Source organism: Pteronotus mesoamericanus, unplaced genomic scaffold (assembly GCF_021234165.1).
Source record: "Pteronotus mesoamericanus isolate MK-2021 breed Mesoamerican mustached bat unplaced genomic scaffold, CSHL_Meso_final contig_25, whole genome shotgun sequence".
In the NCBI taxonomy this organism is placed as follows: domain Eukaryota; kingdom Metazoa; phylum Chordata; class Mammalia; order Chiroptera; family Mormoopidae; genus Pteronotus; species Pteronotus mesoamericanus.
In genome coordinates, this window is record NW_026555105.1 from 35314994 (window position 1) to 35336425 (window position 21432).

At 41.1% G+C, this 21432-nt stretch overlaps 1 protein-coding gene across 5 annotated transcripts in view; it reads right to left on the bottom strand.

The window, feature by feature from the left end:
- KIF16B (kinesin family member 16B) overlaps positions 1-19556 on the bottom strand; it is a 301193-nt gene extending 281637 nt beyond the window's left edge. For all 5 annotated transcript variants that reach the window (XM_054574081.1, XM_054574080.1, XM_054574079.1 and 2 more), the window contains exon 1: positions 19443-19556. In XM_054574081.1, the coding sequence (XP_054430056.1) occupies positions 19443-19489 (47 nt within the window). In that variant the 5' untranslated portion in view covers positions 19490-19556. The remainder of the gene's footprint in view (positions 1-19442) is intronic.
- Between the last annotated feature and the right edge of the window lie 1876 nt (positions 19557-21432).

Sequence of the window (21432 nt, forward strand, 5' to 3'; positions counted from 1 at the left end):
AAACTCCAGAGCACTGCAATGTGCTGGCCTTGCTCACCAGAGTGTCCCAAGCAACTGCCATAAGAATCTGGGACAGAGTAGGAGCTTAATGATGAATGGACAGTTGGCTGGTTTGGTGGGTGAGTGAGTGATGGGATTTTGGTGGTCTGACAGGTGGCTGGTTGACTGAATAAGTTAGTAGTTGAGTAAGTAAGTGGATGGGTAGGTACGTGGAAAGGGGTGAGTGGGCAAATGAAGATGGGTAGTGGGTAGAGACATAACTGACTTGCTGGCAGGATGGTGCCTGAGTGGTTGAGTGGGAGAGCGGATCCACTCCAACTGCCATGCACTAGTTCAGATCCCTGTCTGACCAGTTATACCCGATGACCTCCGAAATAGGCTGGCAGCTGCCTCATGCCCTGGCTTTCTAATGCACAAATCTCATCATATTATACCCATTTATAAAATGGCTTCCATTACCTACAGAATCGGCTTAGAGTTAAATCATTTTTAGAATAACGGAAAAGAAGAAACAATAAAGCTCAAACTTGACAACTTGTCAAACCAGACAACCCTGTAATCTGAACCTTCCACTCTCCAGCCCACCCTCTCACCAGCCACCTTAAGTTTTAGTCATGCCATAATATTTGCAGCTCCCTATTCATACTCTATAGTTTAGGGCCTCTACACTTTCTACTTAAAATTGTATTGCTCATCTTGTGTGCATGACTGACTCATTCTGCAGAGTCCCACCCTCAGCTGTGATATCCTCTAGGATGTCCCTCTCAGTCCTCCGAAGGAGCTTCCCTCAGCACCTTGTCACCCCTACACTGTCATACACAATTATTACCTAGAAAGCCTGTGAGGCTCTCTTTGCTCCTGTTGCTCCCACTAGATCATGAACTACTAGAGAATAGGGATCATGCTCTCATTCATGTCTAACCAAAGAAAGAGCAAAATAAGAGCTGGATGCCTGGACAGATGTCAAAGTCACAGGGAAAACATCTGCTCCTTACCAAGCTAAGCCTACTCCGACTTTAAAGCTTAAATCCCACCATCACACCCTGACTGCAGACTGGAGCTCACATTGATCTTCTTTTCTTCAAACACCTACTGCACTTTATTACCTACACAGCAGGACCTAATACTTGGTGACTAGTGGACTGTGTCCATTCATTATTGACTTACCATCACAATATTCATGTAAAACCAAGAGGTACAAGACAAAACCATAATAGTTACCACTGATTGTACATGCTCTGTTCAAGTACTTTACAGCCATTAATTCCTTAAAACATCAAAATAACCTTATGAATAAGGTGCTATTACCCCACTGTACAGACAACGAAAGAAGAGATCAGAAGACTAAAGTATCCTTTAGAAAACCATTCAGGTAATTAGTAGCAAAACCCAGATGCAATCGTAGGACCATCTGATTTACCTGCCCTTTCACATCTGTGCGTCTATCACACCTTCAATGTACTGAGCACTGTGAGGAAGTTTGGGATTATGAGGCAGCAAAATCTCTGCTTCCCCAATTTAATCAAATTGTAGTCCACAGGCATCCTTCTAAGGAAAAGCTCTCATTTTTTAAAAAAAAATGGCAGTTCCACATATGCAGAAAGCATTTAATGTCTGCTGGATGGATGGATGAATGAATGAATAAGAAATGACAGGTCAATAACTACAAGCATGCCTCAAGGATAAGGAAGATGGCACAGAAAATAAATGAGATTTATCCTGAACTGATTAGCAATAGCTACCTCTCAGAAGTAGAGTAGAATAAAAGAGAGGAAAGAAATGGCAAGAGCAGAAACAACCACAAAATCCTCTGATTCTTCAAAATTCAAAAAGAGGAATTCCAGCCAAAATCAAATTAAAGACAATCAGAACAGTTTCATAAGGATTTATGTTTCAGGAAAGGAAGGAAATGAATTCCTTCCACTGATTCTTCAAATCATTTGTTAGTCATCAGAAAAAGCAGAAAATCTGCAAAGTACTTGTTAGTATGGATTGGCCAAGGAGTCCATTAAGTTTTTTCAGTAGTATAAAAGACACATTTTTCATTTTCACCAATAGTTTTACTGATTTGGGTATTTTGAGTATGTCAGCTATCTCCCGTGTGGTATAATGTTGATTGCTCTCAATTAATGTCTCAATTTGATCCCTATCAACTTCAAGTTGTCTACCTGACTGTGGAACACTGTCCAGCAAGAAATCTCCAGCGCGAAACTTTGCAAACCACTTTTGACACATTTGATCAATCACAGCACCTTCTCCATACACTGCACAAATCTTTTTTTTTCCATTTCAGTTGCATTTTTACCTTTTTTAAAATAATAAAGCATAATACACCAAATATGTTCCATGTTTTCTCCCATCTTCAATATTAAAAATGCTTCTACAAAAATTCACCAGTTTTGATCAATTTTTTACATGTACACTGACTGATATGACAGGTGTCACCGTACAATGTAACAAAATTGTCTTGAAAGAGGTTAAAGACAACTAAGCACTCCTAGAGTCATCTTAACAAAAAAACCAAATGAACATTTTGGCCAACCCAATAGAAAGTGCAGGCTAAAAATCCGGTTCCTTGAAGGGAAGCCTGCCTTTGGAAAGTTCTGACCTTCCCTTCTCACCATCCTCCTCCTCCCAACACTGGTCCTCTGACCACCACACAATGGAATACCAGCCCCCATCTCCCAACTCACCTTCAGTAGCTGTCCACTGCCAACAGAATAAAGGCTGTTGATCTCAGTGCTAAAAAGATCTTTACAGGTCACTTATATGCAAGCTCTTTAAACCTGACACTCTAGCCTGGTGATCAGCCCAACAACAAAAACAAACAAACAAACAAAACAAAAAACAGCACAGCAAGAGGGCATCACATCCACCTCCGCAACAGAATGAGTCCCCGCCTCCTCCCACTGCTCCGCTACTCGACCTTTCTGTTGTAAACCACTTAGTCACTCACTTGCCAGCCTGTCCTTGCTTTCAAGGACAGAGACCATGCTGACCTGTGTCCCCAATGCCTAACGCAATGGTTGGCACTTCGTAGTTGACCCATCAGTGCTTGCAGGATGCATGATCATATGAATGAATGACCATATGAATGAATGATCATGATCATATATACTCATGCCTCTTGTCAAATCATCCGCTTCTATTTTGCCCGCTTATAAGGAGTCCATTCTCTACCAACAGCCCAAGTGACCTTTGGACAACATTAAGTCAGATCAAGTCACTCCCCTTCTCTTACCCCTCCAGTGGCCCTAACCACACTTAGAATAAAGCCCAAGGCATTACCATGGCTTACTGAACCCTACCACACTTCCCTTCCCTCACTGCACTCAGGTCCCGCTGGCCTCTTATGTCCAGTGCACATACCAGGCTCACTCTTGCCCCAAGGTCTTTGTACTTGCTCTTCTTCTGCCTAGAACATTCTTCCAAAATGTTCCCACAGTTCATTACCTTCTTTCAGTGGCACAATGAGTCCTTCCCTATTATTTTCTATAGATACCTGTTCTTTACTGCTTCATTTTCTTTATAGAACTTTCAACCACCTGCCATTATATATGATCTACTGTTTCCTCACCAGACTTATGCTGTCCAATATGGCAGCTACTAGCCACATGTGGCTACTGAACACTTGAAATGTATTCCAAATTGAATTATTCTGTAAGTATAAAATACATGCCAGATTTCAAAGACTACCAAATAATGTATTGATTGCATGTTGAAATGATAACATTTTAAATACACTGGTTTAAATAAAATAGATTACTAAAGTTAATTTCACCTATTTCTTTTTACTTTAATCTTTTTTTATTTACTGATTTTTAGAGAGAAAGAGGAGGGGGGAAGGGAAAAGGAGAGAGGGAGGGAGAGAGAAAGAGAGAGAGAAACATCAATTTGTTGTCCCACTTATTTATGTAACCACTGGTTGATTCTTATATGTACCCTGACTAAGGACCAAACCCACAAGCTTGGCATATCAGGACGATCCTCTAACCAACTGAGCTACCCAGCCAGGGTAGCCTTTTAATTTGGCTATGAGAAAAATTCTGAATTATATATGTGGTCACATTTTTTTTCTATTATACAGCAGTATACTAAAATATAAGCTCCCTGAGGACAGCCACTTTATCTATCCTGTTACCATTGAATCGCAAAACTTTGAACGGAACCTTGTACACAGAAGTGCTCAACAAATATTTAATGACTGAAAGAACTTCCCCCTGCTATGAATCTTTCCCATCTTACAAGATGCAGATCAAACTTCCCCTCTTATCCTAAAAGCTGTCTGAGATCACCCCATTTGACACTTGTTCCCCCAACACCTAGCACAGCATCCAGACATAAGTCCAATAAATAATTCGGCAGCTATTAACTGACTAAGTATCTATGGATCATCTACCTCATTTATTAATCATAGTAATGAAGGAGGAGAAGGAAGATGAGGGGAGACTATTAGACTCACATTTTAGAAAAAGGATATGAGGCCCAAAGAAATGAAATGACACACCCAAGCTTACACAATAAGAAACTCACCGACCAGAAAGCAAACACAGGTCTTCCAGCTCCAGCCCTGGGTACTTGGCCCTCCGCCCAAGGTCAGGTTGGCAGCCAGCGCCACACCCACAGACATGGTCTGCTAGGCCTGCACAGTAATCTGTTTGCTTACATATTTTAGCTATAATCCTTTCCAACACTTGAAATTTTAGGGATTTTAACAGTCCAGGTTCCCATCCTTTTTAACACTTGAATACTTGTTACATGCCAAGCACAAGGAACGTATCCAAGAACAAAACAGAAATGGCCCCTGCCCCCATAAAGGGATTCAGACAATAAACAAATAAATAAGGCAAATACATAGTAGAGGAAGTTGTGATAAGGGCTCTAAAGAGAAAAAATAAGAATGGGGATAGGAAACATTAGGGCTGGAGGATGCTATTTTCAATGGGATAATTGAGGGGGTGACATTTGAACAAACAACTAAGGAAGAGGAACATGTGCCCATCTGGGCTTCTTCACCTCTAGCAGATGAAATGGTAAGCACAAAGGTCCTCAATGGATCACTGGTAGGAGTGGCGAGCCATCGTCCCTCTAGACATAGGGTGCAGTAGAAATAATTTCCCCTTTAAAGTATGGCAATTTCACTGGAAAGTGGTTTCCCAGGCAGTAAGTCCCAGGCTTCCTTGCACCCAGCTGTGGCCATGTGACCATCAGAAGGTAAGCAGCAGTGATGTGCCCCTCCCACACCAAAGCAGCCAAGAAGCAGTGCACCTTCCCAGCTGGCTAGAGAGACAACACCAAGGCCCCAGAGACTGGAGGCTCCAGGAAACAGAAAAAATGCCTGCTGACATAGGCAAAGATAAATCTCTTTGGTAACTTTAGTGCTAAACCATTAAAATGTGGAGGTAAATTTGTTACAGACGCTAGGAAGTGCCCCTCCATGCATGATTCCTTCCCTGACTCTGAGGCTGACAATCTGAGGCCACTCATCTAATGTGGATTACTGCAGGCCTCTGGTCCACTCAGGCATTGAGTTTGTGGCCCCTGTACTACAGGTTTCATTAATTCTGCCTAAAACCAATCCTTGACACACCCCTGATACCCGCCTTCTCCCAACTCATTCTAAACTTCAACCCTTTCTTCCTCACATGTCCTTTTCATTTGACCTGTGGAACTGAACAATTAACTCAATCAAGGTGCTAACTGCTCTAAGTGTCTGTCTATATTCCAACAAAGGACACCAGAGACATAATTCCTAAATCTTTTGATTGAATAGAGCTATTATGGAGGAAATGCTATCTATTCTTACCCTTAATATCTTATCGGTATAGGCAGAGTTCCCTAAGAGAAAGAAAAGCTTAGTTAAGAAGGAAATATTTTATAAGACAACTAAATGCATTGTGTGATCTTGGACTGGATCTTGGACCAGAAGAAAGGACATTATTAGGGCAATTTGTGGAATGTGAATAGATCAGATCTTATCAATCTTACTTTCCTAGTGTTTACTTATAATTATATAAGATTATAACGTCTGGAGAAACTGGGTGAAATATATGAGTCCTCTGCACTGTTTTTGCAACTTTTTGTAAACACTTCCAAATTTAAAAAATTTAAAAATATTTAAAAAAATAAAAGTGGCTTGATTGGCTAATCATATCTGAGGGTAGCCCAGCACTACTGACACTTTCTCATGATTGTCCTTCTATCTGAGCCAGCAGAGAGAGCTCACATGAAAACATTAACTTTAGGAAAAGAAAGAGAACAGACCAAAACCTATTTTTAAAAGCTTAATCTCTCCAACTTTTTTCACTTTTGAGCTAGTCTCCATCACCTTGAATCATTTAGCTTGAAAACTCCCTGGGGAACTTTTAAGTTCCACTCAGAAGGAGCTGACAAAGTTGTTTACCTGTGCCCCAAGCCAAATTTCTAAGCAGGACCACTGGGATGGCTTCGACTCTGTTAATAAAAGCCTGAAAATAAGAATCAGCAGGTGCAGCCAGGTGACAGACCAGGATACCACAAGGGCTCAAGAAAGAAAGTTCATGAGAGTGAACATCCTATGGTGGGTTGAAAATCCAAAACTCTTAAAATTTCCACTGAAAGCTTTTCATGTTGACGTCTTGAGCCTCCATCCCCTACCCCCAAGTTACCAAAAGGAAGTATACAATTGACTTACTCTAATGGCAACCTAAATTCAGCATTCTCTCATGTAAAAAAAACAGATTTTACCAACTTGTTTCTGCTTCGGAGAGTAACATCACTACCCTAGTGTTTTTCAAACTACAGCTCATAAAATCAATTCAGTAGGTAACAACCATCTTTTCTTTTTTGTGTGTGGAATAGTAGAAAGTAGAAAATATCCGAGTGAGTACTTACTAGTGTATCTCAGTGTCATCCTGCAAACTGAAAGGTCACTGGTTCGATTTCCAGTCAGGACACATGCCTGGGTTGCAGGCCAGGTGTCTGGTTGGAGGTATGTAGGAGATAACCAATCACTGTTTCTCTCTCCCTCTCTTTAAAAATAAATATTTTTTTTAAAAAAAGAAAATATCAGCATGCATTGAGCTGATAAATGTCTTACCACAGATCATGTTTTAAGTACACAGTCCTGTACAATCATCATCAGCCCTCAAAATATAAATAGCTTTCATTTTAAATAATATGAAAATCTTTTTTTCAGTGAAAGTCACAGGGGAAAAAATGTTTTAAATTTATCTTATGTGCACAGTAACTTTTATTGAAATGCGCTCTCGTAATGGAAAAATTCTCTTGGAAACGAAAGCCAAAAACATCCTGCCAAGTGTCTCCCCCAAGATATTTATGGATTACAAAGAGGAAAAAATAAAACATTACAGAAGAGAAACCCAGCAGACACCACCTTAACCAAGTGATCGAGGTCAACATCACCTGTAATAAGACATGTGCATTGACATCATGTACCCCCTGAAATGAAATGAGGAAAACAGCACAATATTGCTAAAGTGGTATTCTTGACAAAATCACATAACTTCAATTTAATCATGGTATAACATCAAAGAAACCCAAATTGAGGGCCATTCTACAAAATGACTGGCATTCCTCTTGAGACTGAGAGACTGTCACAGTGCAGAAGAGATGAAAGAGACCTGGCAACTACATGCAGTGTGGGCGGCTGGCCTGAATCCTGGGACAGGAAAAGGATATTAGAGGAAAAACTATGGTTTCATTAATAGTGAGGTACCAATATTAACTTACTGGTTGTGATAACTGAACCATGGTCATGTAAGATGTTAACATTAGGCGAAGCTGGGTGAAGCATATATGGGAACTTTACTACAACTCTAAAATTATTTCAAGATTAAAGTTCTTAAAAAACCTCTTGTGAAGAAAGAACCAAGAGTGTTCTGCCCCCACAAACTCTGTATCATTTAAACAAAGAGTGGTGTACCTCCAATTCTCTAACCCTAATAAATAATAAAAATTATAATCCATTGATGTGTAATTTATGTATAATTAACAATACACTGGGAGCAGGGTGAAGTTGTCTCCTTTACCCAGCTCTTCCTCAGCCCTCTTCCATCTCTCCCATTTTCCTCATACTCAAAAGGAAAGTCATCAAAATTCCCTTTTCCTCCTCAGAGGGCACAGTGCGAGACATCCTACTGATGCTGGCCTATGGATCTCTAATACCTTACCAGCACCCATAAACAGTAAGACCAGGGTTGAGGGAATGACAGTTATTAATGCAACAAATATTATCTGAGTACCCATCACTGCTGGCCATGGTTTTATGCCCTGGGGAAACAGCCACAAACAAGACCGACAAGATTACTGGCTCTCCCAGAGTTTACATGCAAAAAGAAGAGAGACAATAAACAAGTGAACAAAAATACACACACACACACACACACACACACACACACACACACACACACAGAGAGGCTCAGATCACAGAAAATTCTGTGAAGCCAGGGAACCAGGGTAATGTAACAAAAACTTCTCTGAAGAAGTGGTATTTGAGCTTGGACCTGATTCTGCTCTGATTCTCCGTTTTCTCATCTATAAAACAGAGCTAACAACATTCACTCCTCTAGTATTGCTGTCAAGAATTAAATTAGGTAATGATAGCATAACATTTACCAGAGTTTCTAGTAAGTGAATGAGTAGCTAGAAATAGCAATTGATGGCAAACATTACTTACCAACACCATCACGGTAAAAGCACTAACTTTCTCAACGTACTTTAAATCCTAGGTAGCTCACTGAAACACGTTTGAAGTGTCTATGAGTACACTGTTGATCAAAGAAACAGCTATTTCCCCTCCATTGGGCACAACAAGGAATAACGAATGTATGTGGAAATAGAACAGGAAACACAAATGCTCTGCCTGGAGCCCGTCAAAGTGAAAGAACGCCCTGGCCCTACTGGCAGTTACCTCCTCTGAGCTTGATGGGAATTGGTGGGCTGAAGCTAAGGGAATGACAAGCACCTTTCCATGAAGGATTCCCCCTGGACTATCTCATGGCTGCAGCTGGAAAACCGGCAGCCCTGGCCTCCACATTAAACCAGAGGTGCTCAGTCCTTGGGGCGAGGTCGGGTTGTAAGGCACTATCACATTTCCCCAATGCTGAAGTGTAACTATGACATATTTTTCTTTCATAAAACAAGCTACAGCAAGATTACATTCCAATTCCAGAACTCACAAAAATAGCAAAAGTAATTGGCATAATCTAGAAAAGTAATTGTGATAAGGATGTGTAAAATAAATCAACAGCAGGCCAAAGTGCTCTGTATCTCACAACTGGACATTTCTAAAAAACCTCTCTCTGGCAGACAGACGGACAGACAGAAAGAAACACTCTCAATCTCTCTCTCACAGTCACCAGGAATAAAATAAAGTAGCAGAAATTTAATACTTACTTACTCAGTATGAGCAACTTAGTTACGTTAACTAAGTACTCTAAGTCACCAAAGAGCATTTTTTAAACTACCACCAACATGTGTAAGTGCATTATTCACATTAAGATATTTTAAAATATTGTGTCTAAACACAGTACCATCACTTGCTTCACATTTCTCAAGTCCACCGAAAAGAAAGGAAAAACCTCCATGCACTCCGAACTCCAAAGTTAGTACCAGCACAGCCCACCTTGGGGACTCTCACCTGAAGCAACACAGCTCTGAGAAACTCACCTCTCTCTTTCTGGCCATCACTACTTCCCTCCCTTCTTTCTCCAACTCCCGGCTCCCTGTTTTCTTTCCCTCTTCAAGACAAAAGCACAGAGGCACAGACACCCTGTCCTCTGCTAAACCCAGGTCTGTGATGCCCAGTGAGGGCTGGGGTTCAAGAAAGGCCGAGGTCCCTGTGCCTCACAAAGCAACAAAGGGACTTGGAAAGATTTTATACAGGAGCCAAGTCTGCACAGGTGAACAGGAATCAGCTCTCTTCTTCCTTTAATTCCCTCCATGGCTGGAAGGGCAGTCAACAGGCCCCACCAACATGCCCCACCAACCCGCCCCCAGCCTCCTGCCCCCATGAGACAGGAGCCAATCGGGCCTCCACCTGCACAGCCTGCTGATGATGCTGGAAAGCCTCTCTCCTCTCCTCTTATTGATCACTTCCAACATCTTCCAATGTTCAGCTTTTCTCCTCCCTCTCACTGCTTAGCCCTCCACTACTGCCTCCTAAGGATGGCTGTCAGCACTCTTTCATCTAATCACCTCCACAACTTGGGCAGTATTATTTCACAGCAGCATCTTCAAAAGTTGTAGCTTCAGGACTCTTATACTATGAAAAATTACTGAGGAGCCGAAAGAGCTTTTATCAATGTAGATATATCTATTTTTAGTTACCATATTAGAAATTAAAACTGAAAAAAATTAAACGCAATGCACAGCACACAGAGCCCCATCATCCTCACACATCATTTAGCTTCTGGAAAACTCTTCTGCACCCCATGAGAGATGAGGGTAAAAAGGGAAAAACACCCCAGCACTGTTACTGTGAAAACAGTTCTGATTGAAAACCCCCCTGTAAGAGTCTCAACTATTCCCAAGCATCCCTGGACCACACTTGAGAATCACTGTTCTCCCGGAAAAAAAATTGAGCTTTAAAGAGTAAAATCCGCTTGACCAGGTCACTCAGCCAGTACCCTGAAGAACTGCCTTAACCCAGGTTATGCAGTTCTGCTGTCCCCTTGGTCTCTTCTGTTCCCCCTCACCCTCCCCTTTTTCTTTACTATGGTCTTGCTTGAAAAACAACAATCCCTCCCACCACATCTACCATCACCTCCAAGTGACCCACCCCCAAATGTGCATTTGCAGAGCCCATAACACGCCTGAGCTCATCCCACCGGGATGCCCCATCAGCCCCTGAGCCACAGCTGACCACGACAACCCTCCACTCCAGCCAGCTCATCCCTGGCATCGAACGTTTTCAAAAAAGTCATTCTTCAACTTAACAGGGCCCCAAACCCCTTGGTCAGCTGCAACTCTCCGCTTCTCTATGTCCTGTTGATTGGTCTTCAGAATGGCTTTTGCAAATGCAAAAAGCAGAATATTAAAAAGTGTATACATTGTGTTCCTACACAACCCGCAAAAAAAAAGACTGGATTAAAATGCACCAACACTCCACAAGGAGTTATCTCTGGATCACGGAAGTATGAGCAATTTGTGATCCGATTTCTTTAATACACTTTTCTGCATAGCACACATTTTTTAAGTGTATATATTTCCACAATAAGAAAATATTGTACGAGGGAGTACCCATAAAAAGGAATCCATTTATTTAAAAAATTGTGTATTTATTCTTCTTACATGTTTAAATTTCAGTCACCTTCAAAGTACTCTCCATTTGATGCAATACACCTATTGAAACTTTTTTCCGCTGCTCAAAAGTTTTGAACTCATCAATTTTGATGCCTTTTAGGGCTTCTGCCATTCTTTGTTTCACCTCTTCCACATTGGTAAAACTTCTCTCTTTGAGGACTTTTTTCATCCAGGGAAACAAAAGGGATGAGATTGGGTGAATAGGGAGAGCAGGGTATGGGCATCAGATCGCCGTTTTTTACCAGAAACTGCTGAACATTCAGCGCGGTGTGGGGAGGTAAGCTAGTAAATCACCTATAACACAATAGGAAAACACGATGAAAGAGTCTTCAAAAAAATATCCACTGAGGCCAAATGCAGCCTCTTACAACACCAGCTGGTACACTGACACAGCTGGGTTCCTAGAACACTCACCTGGAGGGGAATCCTGTACTACAAGGGGCCCAGTCTCCAGAAGATAATTTCAGTTTTGGGGGAGTCCCACCTTGTATGTATATGCACATATATAGTTACATATAGTTTTACATATAGAAAACATCTTTTTTATCCATCCCTCCACTGATGGACAACTAGGTTGTTTTTATATCTTTGCTGATGTAAAAAAAATAATTCTGCAATAATCGTAGGGATGCATTTAGCTTTTTAAATTAGTGTTTTTACTTGAGGGAAAGGGGGTGGGGAAGAGAACATTCAGAAGTGAAATTGCTGGTTCATATGGTAATTCTATTTTAATTTTTTTGAGGAACCTCCATACTGTTTTCCATAGTGGCTACACCAATTTACATTCCCACCAACAGTACACAAGAATTCTCTCTTCTCCACATCCTTACCAATACTTCTACTTTATTGTCTGTTTTATAATAACCATTCTAACAGGTCTGAGGTAATATCTTATTATGGCTTTTGCATTACCCTGATGATTTGCAGTTTCTCACTTGCATTTCCCTAATAATTAGTGATGCTGAATATCCTCTCATGTGCCTGTTGGCTACTTGTATGTGATGTGTTCCTTAGAAAAATGCCTCTTCCGATCCTCTGCCCATTTTTAATAGGAGTCTTTGGTTTTTTGCCATTGAGTCACATGAGTTTTTAACATTGTGAATATTAACCCCCTATCAAACATATGATTTTTGTACAGTGAAAGCCTGCATGGAGCTTTATTTGTAAGTTTTATCCCTTGGCCATGCCCTTTCCTATTACAATTCAGACCTAGTACAGAATCACACTGTCATGGTTCACATTTCAGTTCTCTTTATGGTCTTGCACTGGCCTCTGAGGCCTCAGGGTCTTGCATCACAGAGTATGGCAGGAAAGTCAATAGGATACTGGAGCTTCACATTAACTTAGCGGAGCACCTGGCAAATAGTAAATAAATGTTAATTACTGTTATTACACGAAACTGCTAGTCAATGAAACTTCTGAAAATGTCAACTGGCAAATGACAACCCTACTTTAAAATCATCAGCAGCTCCCAGTGCCTAATAATAATAGCCAATATTTACAAAGCCTTTACTTTTGGTCCTAGCACTATTAGCAAGTATTACCTCATTCAATCACCATTTCAGCCCCATGAGGTGGGATCTGTGTGATCTCCTTTTACAGATGAAAAAATTGAAGCACAAAGAATGGAGCTAGGATGTGGTTGAGCTGAGATTCAAACCCAGTTCAATCTTACTGTCCGACAGAACTTTTCATGATGATGGACATTTTCTGTATCTGCATGATTAAATGTGTGGTTACTGAGCATTAGAAATGCTAACTAAATTTTTACTTTATTTCATGTCAATTTAAATAGGCGTATGCAACCAACAGCTACCACACTAGGCAGCGCAAGACTGGAATACAAAAGCACAAACTCCCAAACTTAAGAAATAAAAGTCCTCATAACACCTCTCAACTAATTCTTCCAAAAAGTTGCAGTAGGTCTAAAAGCCCCGGAAACTACACTCATTCCTATCTCCAGCCATCGTCTGCCCTCCTCTCATCCCAGTTCTCTGTATATGGAAGGGCTATAAAAGTTAGAGTAAGAGAGACTTGGGTTCAAACCCAGGCTCCACAAAGACCTGGCTGTGGGACTTTGAGCAGGTTGCTTTAGCCTGTGAGGTCTTGTTCCTTATCTGTTGAATGGGGTGAGAGTGCCTTCCAAAGAGCATCTGTTAAAGGACATCTGCCATCTAAATGTTTGCTAGTAATATACCTTCAGGGTGCGACTCAAACTCCACCCTCTTCTCCAAAAGACCAGTTGAAGCCTGAAGACCTCCCCTCCCCCTCTCGCCTAGGCTCCATGTCAACTGCACACAGATTCGATGGTTATTTTTGTGTGTTTGCACCTTCTCTGCCACTAGATCAGCAATCCCTTGAGGCCAAGGGCTCCAGTCATCAGTGAGATTCAAGGCAACAAGTCACCATGCAAAGGGCTCTAGAGGGAACTGGAGCCGGTTCAGCCAGTATTATCAGTATTATCAGTACTATCTGACGGGTCTCCAATTCTCTCTGTAAATTGAGAATAAAAAGCCCTCAGTCAGTCAGTTAGGGGGAGGAGGAAACAGAGTTGCCAAGGTAAAACAATGAGCATGGTGCCAAGTGTGGGCAGCATCCCAACAGACGTCTCCCATCCTTGGTTCAGCAACGTCTGCCATCACCATCACAGACCTGAGACAAACCATGAGCTCTTTGCTGATACTGCCTGCTCTTAAAATGGGAAAACGTCCTTACACCCTAAGAATATCAATCCCAGTCAAAATACCACTGGCATTTTTTTTCTACTCTTTTTAACTTGATGGACATGACACTGAATTCAACCTGAGAGGTTAATCAGGAAGAAAAGGTAAGAACAGTAAGAAAATGGAAGGAATGGGGTGGATTTGACTTATCTGATAAAAAACAAAAAAAAACCCACACATTATAAAGCTATCACCTGGCCCCTTGCCAGCACTTGGTAAATTTTTTTTTTTGGTAAAACATTTTTAAATACTTATTATTGAATAAAGTTACAGTGATTGTTAAAAAAAAAAAAAGACAGTAATAACCAATCATCAATGAGTTCTCTCCACTTTGTGGAGAGCTTTATCCACGTATATTATATCACTTGAACCTCACAACAGTGTTTTTCACACAGCCAGCTGCAACCCCTTAGTGGATCTTGAAGTCAATTTAGTAGTTCTTGAAATAGCATTTTTTTATAAGAGACAGAATAGAAAATATAAGAGTAAACTGCATGAAACACCCCATGAATCTTTTACATTATCTACAGTTTCAATTTAAAACATATCTTATTGTGAGTCACAGTAAAATAGTATATATATTTGGAAAAAAGACCTCTCCTCGCAATTTATAAGGTGAGACACCTTATATTTTACAGCATTTTACAGATGCGAAAACTAAGACAACAATTAAGTCTGTTGCTCAAATTTACCTAGCTCCTAAATGACAGCCAAAATTGGACACGAAGAAGGCTGCCCTCAGATGCCGACCCTGCGAGCGCGGGCAGAGCAGTGGGACAGGACACCTGGCCCTGAAGAATCAGCTAGTGTTTCCATGAAAAAAACAAGCAATGAAACCAATAGGAAATAGGCAAATTATTTACCAAATTATTATTTTTATTGTCTCTTTGGAGTGAAAAAAAATCGTAAAAGATGACACCAGTAAAAAGACTAGGCCTAAGAACAATGGAAAAAAATCACACACACACACACACACACTAATAGGTATACAGACAATACATAAATAAATGGTAAACTGTTCACCATAGAAGTTTTGAGTGATTACATTTCTGCTAACATTTTACTCATTATAAAAATCAGATCAGTGACTGTCCTAAGAAATTGATTTTGTGCAATTAACTGTGTTTCCCAAACTGTGAAATGGTGTCGCAATAATAGCCTCTACCTACTAAACCTACTGTAAACCTTATATTTTGTACCTCTGGCACAGAGCAAATTCTCAATAAAGGTAGGTGCTATTATTACACGATACAACATAATGACTCTTTAAATTTGAAATTAATACTTTGCCACATAACCAAAATGTACAAGGTAACAGAAACAAATTAAACATGTCGTAGCCTGAATCAAGCATCCGGTGTTTGTAGCAAGGACTGGTTACTGCCAAGGCTCCTAGGTCAAAATCTCAGTATCTTAAGACCTTGCCCCTGTTCATGAAAAGCTTGCCTGCAACAGCTGCCCACACTTCCCAAACACTCCAGGCCTTTCCTTTGTGTTGCTTTCTTCCCCTTTGCCCAGAGCTCCTCTACTCTAAACATTAAAAAAATTTATATATGCACCTCTATGTTCATAGCAGCATTATTTGCAATAGCCAAGGCATGGAAAACAAACTAAGTGTCCATCTACAGATGACTGGCTAAGGAAACTGTGATTGATACATACACACACACCCCCCCCCCCCATGGACTGAATATTATTCCACTATTAAAAAAAAAAGAAAATCCTGTCATTTATGACAATATGGATGGACCCTGAATACATATGCTAAGTGAAATAAGTCAGACAGAAAAAGACAAATACCATATGTGAAATCTAAAAACAAAAATAAACAATCAAATATGCAAGCAAACAAACAGAACTCATAGAAAGGGAAATCAGATCTGTGGTCACCAGAGGCAGAGGGTGGAGGAATGAATAAAGGTGGTCTAAAGGTACAAACTTCCAGCTATGAAACAATGATGTACTGGGGATGTAATGTTTAACATGAGGACTATAGTTAACACTGCTGTATGGTATAGCTGAAGTTGTTAAGAGTAAATCCTAAGAGTTCTCACCACACACACACAAAACATTTTTTCTTTTTTTTTAAGTTATATGAGATGATGGATGTTAACTAAACTTATTATAGTAATCATTTCATAATACATATAAGTCAAGTTATTATGCTGCATACCTTAAATTTATAACAGGGAGAAAAAAATTTTAACAACTTCCTTCAATCTGCCCACACAACCAGCTACAAATGTGTTCTCTAGTGCCAATGACTTTAAAAATTACATAAATAATTTTTAATTATTAAATATAAAATTATGCCTGAGCAAATAAAAATTCAAGTAGTTAAAAGAGAAAAAGAAAAGCTTTCAGTCTTCACCTAACAAATTCTTCATCAGTCCTCTTTTGAGTTACCACTGTCAGGCTTCCTATGAATCATTCCATACAGATATAGGCCTGTGTGAGTGCACGGCCACGTGCGTGAGCATGTTTGTATGTATTTTTTAACACAAACCCATACAACTCTATTGTAGTATGTGTGGATCTCTTGCTTTTCTCACTTAATCCTCTATCTTGAAACTCTTTTACCAACACATTCTTTTCTAAGTACTGCATAGCATTCTAGCAAATGAATAGGCCATAACTTAAATCTCAATTTTGTACATTTAGGTCATTAATGATTTTTTGTTGTTACAAATAATGATGCAGACAAACATCCTTACACAAATCTTGGCAGGTAGGAATAGAACCCACAAAATAAATGCTTAGAAATAAAATTGCCTGATCCAAGGGTTTATAAAATTCTAATCTTGATAATTACTATCAAATTTTTCAATATGAAAATTTAGAGGCTTTGACCCTTTATGCTTCTATTACCCCTCCTTCACCAGCACTTAATGTACTGTGTACAGTCACCGATCTCACTGGTAAAAAATGGTTTCTTATTGCTATTATGATTTGTAAGTCCTTCCTTATGAGTTAGGTCTAGTATTTTTGATTGGCCATTTGTATATCTCTTTCCATTTCACTGCCAACTTCTGGATCATTATCTCTCCTTGAAACTGCTCTTTGAAAGGTTATCAGTGCCCTTTTCTCCAAGACCAAGGACCTCATCTTACTCAAGTCATCAGAGCACCATCTTGGCAACATCTGACACCAACAACCACCTCCCTCAGGAGACACTTCTTTCCCTGCTATGACAATTTGTTGTGCTGGTTCTCCATGAGGTGCAAGCCAATCTTCTCTCCAGAATCCTAAAGAGAAGCAAGCATATCTCAATGTCCATTCTCTGATTACCTTTTCTTCTCACTACATCACTCTTAAAATGTCATCTATGTGCAAAGACTTCTCAATGTTAATCCTCAGATCATCTGAGACCTTAACCTATGTGTCTATCTACTGAAGACCATTAGAGAGATGGATGTCCTTAGCACACTCCAGATAATAAACAGGGTCCACATGTGAGCAGCACTCACTCTGTGCTGGACACTGTGCTTGTACTTGACACTTACTGTATCTCATATAACTCTATGTACCCAATAGAGAACATCTACCTCACTGTCTTACCTTCCCAAACCTCTTGCACTTCCCTGATCATCAAACCTCGGTTAATTACCATGTTTTTCCCTTCACCCCTCTTTCCCATCCAAGAAGCTGCCAAATCCTGTCAATTCTGCCAGTAAATGTCTTGGTGTATCTATCCAGCCTTCCCACCCTCACCTCTGGCCTAAGCAGCTGCTTCCTTACCTTTTGCCCCAATCTTGATGTCACCACCAGAGTTCTCTACCGAAAGCACACATTTCACTTCAATCTACCTTCTTAAAAGCGCATGACTTTTGGACATGTTTCCTGCCATCTCACCATAAACCTGGGTTCCAGGGCTACAACAGTAAGGCACTGCACATGCAGCATCCCTCCCAGCTGGCCCAATGTTTTTTTTTACAGGAGTTTTGCCAGCATGTTGCGCCACCCCCCCAACCCCCAACCATACACTAGGCTCCAAGAAGACATTCATCAGGCCTCATTCACCTGGCCCCCATAGAGCACCCAGCACAATGCCGTGCATTTGGTAGGTGCTTAGTAAGTGCTTTCTAAAGTCACTCAATACAATCAATCTTTCAGCAGGTGCTCATGTTATTCCAAAGAAGGCAAGGCGCATCTATATAATACATATAAATCCAGAACAAGAAAAATCTTTTTAAATCATCTAAATGCCTTTGGGGTCTGTTTGTCTTATGTGACTAAAAATATATAGAAACATACTTATTCTCTTAGAACTTGCAGAAACATCAAATTCCTTCCCTAAAAAGCTGAGCAATAACTTGAAAATCACAAAAGTACTGGTTCCAAAAAATTATAAACCATAATACAAAGTCCCTATTCACCAATAGAAAAAGAGATTCAGATGAGTCAAAGAAGGTTCTGGAAATCTCCTGATTTTATGGTCTTGTGATGCTCCAATCACCTGTCAGAACTACCAAAACAATGAATGCCACAACTCAATATGATGAAAGGGGAAAGACCGCATGGTAAGTCAAATGACCAACAACTTCATTGAGAGCCAATAAAAACAAATGGCCTTGTGTGAACTGTGTCTATAAACTCGGAGGACACTTCATTCTTACGAGCTAACCAATTTTAAAAGTAACTCTTTTAATGCATCTTTCTAAACTGATTATAAAGAAGTTAGTGAAAAGGAAGTCCAGATTATTTTTCAGTAAATGAAGAGTCAAATCATTCTGAAGAACATTACTTTGTAGAAATATGGAAGATAAATTCTAAATATGTTTGTAACTCTCCCCCTCTGGTAATGTCAGCATATTTCAGACACGTGTACTTTAGTGTCCTCCTCCCATCCCCAGGAATCAAAACTTTGTTAAAAGTTTTCCTAAGCACTCATTAATCTAAAGAACTGTAAATTACTGATTAGAAGTTAGAGTTCACATTCAAGGAAATCAAAATCTCATCTCTTATTAAGGTATTTTTTAAAGTATCATTGTTATTACATAAAACACTTCTGAGTTGGCATAACTGAGCAGAGTTTGTCTGAAAGCTCGTGGTGCCCATGACCACTCATGCCCCTGAAGGATTTTACACCTTCATGAAAGTGATCCCTTGATTTTTTTTTTTTTTTTTTTTTTTTTTAAAGAGAATAAGCAAACCTCAAGTGAATGGAATAGGGAAGAGTTTACAGGAATCTTCTCCGTGTCTCTGGACCTCTTTACCCTCCAGGGTCTCCGGGGCAGCGTGAAAGGGACAGCAAAACATAAAGTGTTCCAGGCCCCCAGAGGCCACAAGCGGGGCCCAGTGGGCCAAAGACCAGCGGTGACACTTAAGTCCAGGCTGGCCTTGGAGGGGAGTTGAAGACCAACTTCCTCCGGGTGGAAGTACTTACGAAAGCCGGCTGCACTCGCCCCCACTCACCTGCGATTCATGGGCCGGACCCTCACGGCCACCTTGACCGATGCCATTGCTCATCCCGGAATAAACGCGGGGGATCAAACCTCCTCAGCTCCCCGCCGCCGCTGGCGACTCTTGAGACGCCGGTCGCCTCTCCCGCCCACTTCTCTCTGGCCCGCCCCCGCCCCTCTCGCTCCCAACCGGACTAGGCGCCCAGCGGCGGCCCCACCTGCCGGGCCACTGAGCATGCCCAGAGAGGCTCCGTCCCGCGTGATCCGTGCGCGGGGCTTAGCGGCGAATGGGAGGCGTGGGAGGGAGGGGCCGGTGTGCACGGGCACCACCGCCTGAGGTCACGAACTTGGGAAGATCCCATTGACGGCAGTAGCCTGCAGGTCACCGAGGGCGACCAGGGCAATGTGATTTCAGGAAAACTGGAACCCCAGCCTTATCCCTTTAGAAACTGAGGAGGAAGAGGAGGGGGTCGCAGTAATTTAGGGCCAGAGCAAGGACCGCAGTCCTAGAGGGCAGATTACTAAAAACAGGATTTCAGCCCTAAAAAGGGACCCGGCTTTGCCTCACAGTGCAGTAGTTAGGTCAGTCAATTTAGAGAGGAAGAAATTGAGGCACAGCTATTATCACAGCTTGTTAGCGGGGAGCCCTTCTACGACCTTCTCTGCAACTCTAAGACTGTCCAAGCATGGGTTTTGGACCCCTCGATTCAGGGCTACCGAGAAATGAAAATAAAAAAGATACTAGATGTTTTAAATGCGGGCTAAAATAGCTACTTTAGCTAAAATCAGCTCTTAATTTAACTTTCTTGCACTTATTTACAGTTTAGTAGTTTCGTTTTCATCATAAGAGGTTTAGAAGTCGGGATGGCCCATTCTAAGGCTTCTAGTAGAAATGAGGTCCTACCCAGCAACTTTTAGTGAGTGCCCGTCGCCCTATCCCTAGGATGTAAATTCGTTTATTCAGTCACGCATACATTTGTGCATTCGTTCACACACACCCAAGGGCCCGCCTGTGAGCCACAGGATTACCCGCATCCCGTATGTAATAAGACATCTGCTCTGCCTTCCTCCTGCTGCCCTGTTCAGAGAGGCTCAGCACAACAAGATTCCACTGTCCCTGCCCCGCAGCTGGCACAGGAAGACCGGCAGCTCCATTGAACATAGTGCTCAGCTCTCAAGACCCACTTTGCCTCCCAAGTCCCTAATGGGGCAACAAAGGGATGCTGTGCCCTCATTCCTCCCGCTCCCTGCCAGTATTTCACACACCCAGGCCACTCACAGCTGACGGGCTGCGGACCTAGTTAAAATCAAGGGGACAGAACCAGGTAAGAGGGGCTGCTCCTCCGGGAAGCCAAGATATAGTGGAGGCTGAAAGAAGCGCAGTTTGGGCTCCAGGGTTTGAGCGCTAGCTGCAACACTGGCTTTGGGGACCTGCAGTCTGAATTAGTGGGCGCTTCCGAGGCTTCTTTCATACTGCAAATCAGCAACAACTCCATGGAGGAGTTGGCTCATGCATTGAGATGATGCCTGTAAACATGTGACCCACTCAGAAAAGGAATCACCACACTGTATCATCAGCTTGGTTGCCCAGTATAAGCAGTATAAGCGTCTCTTTGGTTTCTTTTTTTTTTTTTTTAGGTACATTGAAATTTATGTACTTTGCAAAGTGCCTTTCTGAAAAAAAAAAAAAAAGAGAGATAGATTGATACCATGTGAGTGGTATCAATCTTTGTTAATCTGATAGGTACACAATTGTATCTTATTGTTGTCAAGTGCGTTTAAATCATGTCCTAAATTTAAGTATTTGTACAGGTGTCTTTTTATTTTTGGTATCATTAATATTAATTACAAATTTACTAGTGTTCAGTAATTCATTTTTTTCTCTATAATAGTAACTTTTATTCACTTTATTAACTTTAATGATAAGGGAGTATAATGTATTTTTTTCTGTTAATTACTATTTTCATAAAGAGTAAATGCGTACCTTTCTCTTTTTTTAATTT